This window comes from Toxotes jaculatrix, chromosome 5 (genome assembly GCF_017976425.1).
Source record: "Toxotes jaculatrix isolate fToxJac2 chromosome 5, fToxJac2.pri, whole genome shotgun sequence".
NCBI lineage: Eukaryota > Metazoa > Chordata > Actinopteri > Toxotidae > Toxotes > Toxotes jaculatrix.
In genome coordinates this window covers 29255971-29258323 of record NC_054398.1, presented here as the reverse complement: position 1 = coordinate 29258323, position 2353 = coordinate 29255971, and the positions used below count along the sequence as shown (strand labels likewise).

At 40.5% G+C, this 2353-nt stretch overlaps 1 protein-coding gene across 1 annotated transcript; it reads right to left on the bottom strand.

Moving 5' to 3' along the window:
• Positions 1-939: 939 nt before the first annotated feature.
• LOC121182594 (zinc finger BED domain-containing protein 4-like) lies at positions 940-1708 on the bottom strand. Its single transcript, XM_041039188.1, has 3 exons — positions 1528-1708; positions 1174-1313; positions 940-1086 (listed from the first exon to the last, which is right to left on the bottom strand). The coding sequence occupies exons 1-3, from the start codon at positions 1592-1594 to the stop codon at positions 940-942; spliced, it is 354 nt and encodes a 117-aa protein (XP_040895122.1). The 5' UTR covers positions 1595-1708.
• Positions 1709-2353: the final 645 nt, after the last annotated feature.

The window sequence follows — 2353 nt, the reverse complement described above, 5'->3', positions numbered from 1 at the left end:
AATGTAGCAGATGTCCCAGAAGATCGATCAGTGCTCTCTATTAAATCAGCAAGTATTTTTACTGAGTGACCTGCCTCCAGAACATCAGCGGTGTCTCTCACCGATGAGATGTTTTCAGGAGGCAAATGCTTAAGAGTCACTGGTTGAAATTCTATGGACACACACACACACACAAATGTTCACAATAAGCACACACGCACACACAATAATTGAATCATTATTTGAATTCATTTACTTATAAAATATATACGCAGGAATTACTCTTTAAAATGTATTCTCATTTTAGTTACACAGTACTCCGCCGGCCTCTAGGGCGGCGCTGCTCTCTAAACATTAGCGGAAGATTCTAACCGGCACGCCCCCCCTCACCCGACCTCACTTCCTTGCCGGCATTCATTTCAAAGTTTGAGCACGGTAGAAACAAGGAGGCGAGCCGTAAGCAGCGTCTCTTTTAATTTTTGAAAAATACATTTAAAAAATAAAACCAAAGTCTTACCCGTTACTGAAGGAGCGTCCTGTTTTTCCGGAACTTTACGTCGGATATTTTTGGAGGCCCGTTCCGTTCCGAGATCGGGCTGATGTTGGCGCTTAACACGGCGGAGTCTCGAAGGCTTTTTAGACGGACGGACGGTCGGTACAAAATCCTAGTGATGGGACAATGATACCTCAAGGAGTGTATTGACACACTAAACAAACTGTGTCGGCACTGTATTGATACTGTGTTGGTCACCCAATAGTGACCCCTGCAGTAGTTATAAAATCATTGCAGGTAAAGAAATTCCTTGTTCGTGTAAATGCTAAAACTGAGTTGGTATGTAAAATATAGCAAATTAGAGTTAAAATTCAGAGTTACAATTTTTTAACTTATGTGCACATTTGTCAACTTAACTGTTAAATCATATGAAATAAAAGACAAAAAAGTGATTAGTTCATGATTTTTTACTGAGAAACAAAAGTTAGATATGCCTCCATATTCATAGACGTCCACATATCAGCTGTTAAAGTAACAGCAACGGCACTCTGGAGGTCCTTTTTGGTTTTCTCCTTTTCCTCCTCATATCTCTGGCTCACCAAGTCCTTGATGGTCTGAAAATAACCATACAAATACTGTTACACCAATAAAATATAGTTATATAGTTAGTACAAACATATAATAAAAATTCTTAAACATACCTTCCTGCTTGGTAGAGCATACGAGGGTAGAATAAGCTTCAGGAGCTCCCTGAATCCCTCATTTTCAACAAAGCTGAGTGGCTGACAGTCTTTGATGATCATATTGACCACTGCCTCATCCACTGCTTGCTTGTTAGGAACTGCAAGCCAAAAGGAACTATTTTGTCAAAAGCTTAATAAAAGGACTGTAATTTTTACAAACAATATCAAATAGACATAGGACGACGTGGTGGTGTAGTGGTTAGCACTGTCGCCTCACAGCAAAAGGGTTGGAGGTTCGATACCAGCCCTGGAGCCTGTCTGTTTGCATGCATGTTTTTTTTAGCACAATCTTTAGAGAGACTTTCAACATACCTGGGGTACTCTCACGAGTATCTGCCAATTCTTCATTGCCATGCCGAGCTCTATAATGCCTCAGCATTGATGAAGTGCTCTTATTGATATAAGATAGCTCTGTAGAGCAGAGCCGACACTTCACCTACAATAACATAAAAAGTTAATTTATCTGAAAACAATTCAAACCTCTTACCAGAACATTGCATTCACTTGTTAAAAAAATAGACACCCTCTCATGATTACGAGATCAGGATCTCATAATTACATGATAACATGAATAAAGCAACTCTAAGGCTCTTTAACTGACTATCATATGTATCACAGGTCATTCACTTGATAAACTGATAAAGTGAGTGCAATGCGCCACCGTAAAAAATAGTATATAAAGGAGAAAAAGATTTACCTTGTTTGGCATCACGAGATAAAAATTATTCCACAACGGGGAAAACTTCCTAGAACGATCTATGATCAAGCAAAACTCCATCCGACAAACCCACGACATGTTGATACAGTTTGTTTCCTGATAAACACACTTTGGCGTGGCACATCCAAACGATACAGTTCCTGTATCGGTCACGTGATTCTTTCTTAAAGCAATACACGCACCGATACGAGGTTTCCCTCTTGAGCTCTCGGCACAGTGCTGATGCACCAGTGTCGCTCGTCCCATCACTACAAAATCCTCGTCCCCGCTGTCTTGTCCGCACACGCCGGCAGACGTATCCGATCTCCCAAAATGCCGCTCAGCACGCTCTACTAAATCTGTAAGTATTTATAGTGAGTGACCTGCGTACAACTCTTTGTCAACAGCTGTTTTTTTTTTTTTCCTGATTCAGATACTCTC

Excerpts from the sequence above, each read along its gene's own strand:
- LOC121182594 (XM_041039188.1), bottom strand. The coding sequence starts at position 1,594 with ATGCTGAGGCATTATAGAGCTCGGCATGGCAATGAAGAATTGGCAGAT. Across the intron at positions 1,314-1,527 it reads TACTCGTGAGAGTACCCCAG|TTCCTAACAAGCAAGCAGTG; the intron begins GTATGTTGAAAG and ends TTTGGCTTGCAG. Across the intron at positions 1,087-1,173 it reads ATGCTCTACCAAGCAGGAAG|ACCATCAAGGACTTGGTGAG; the intron begins GTATGTTTAAGA and ends GGTTATTTTCAG.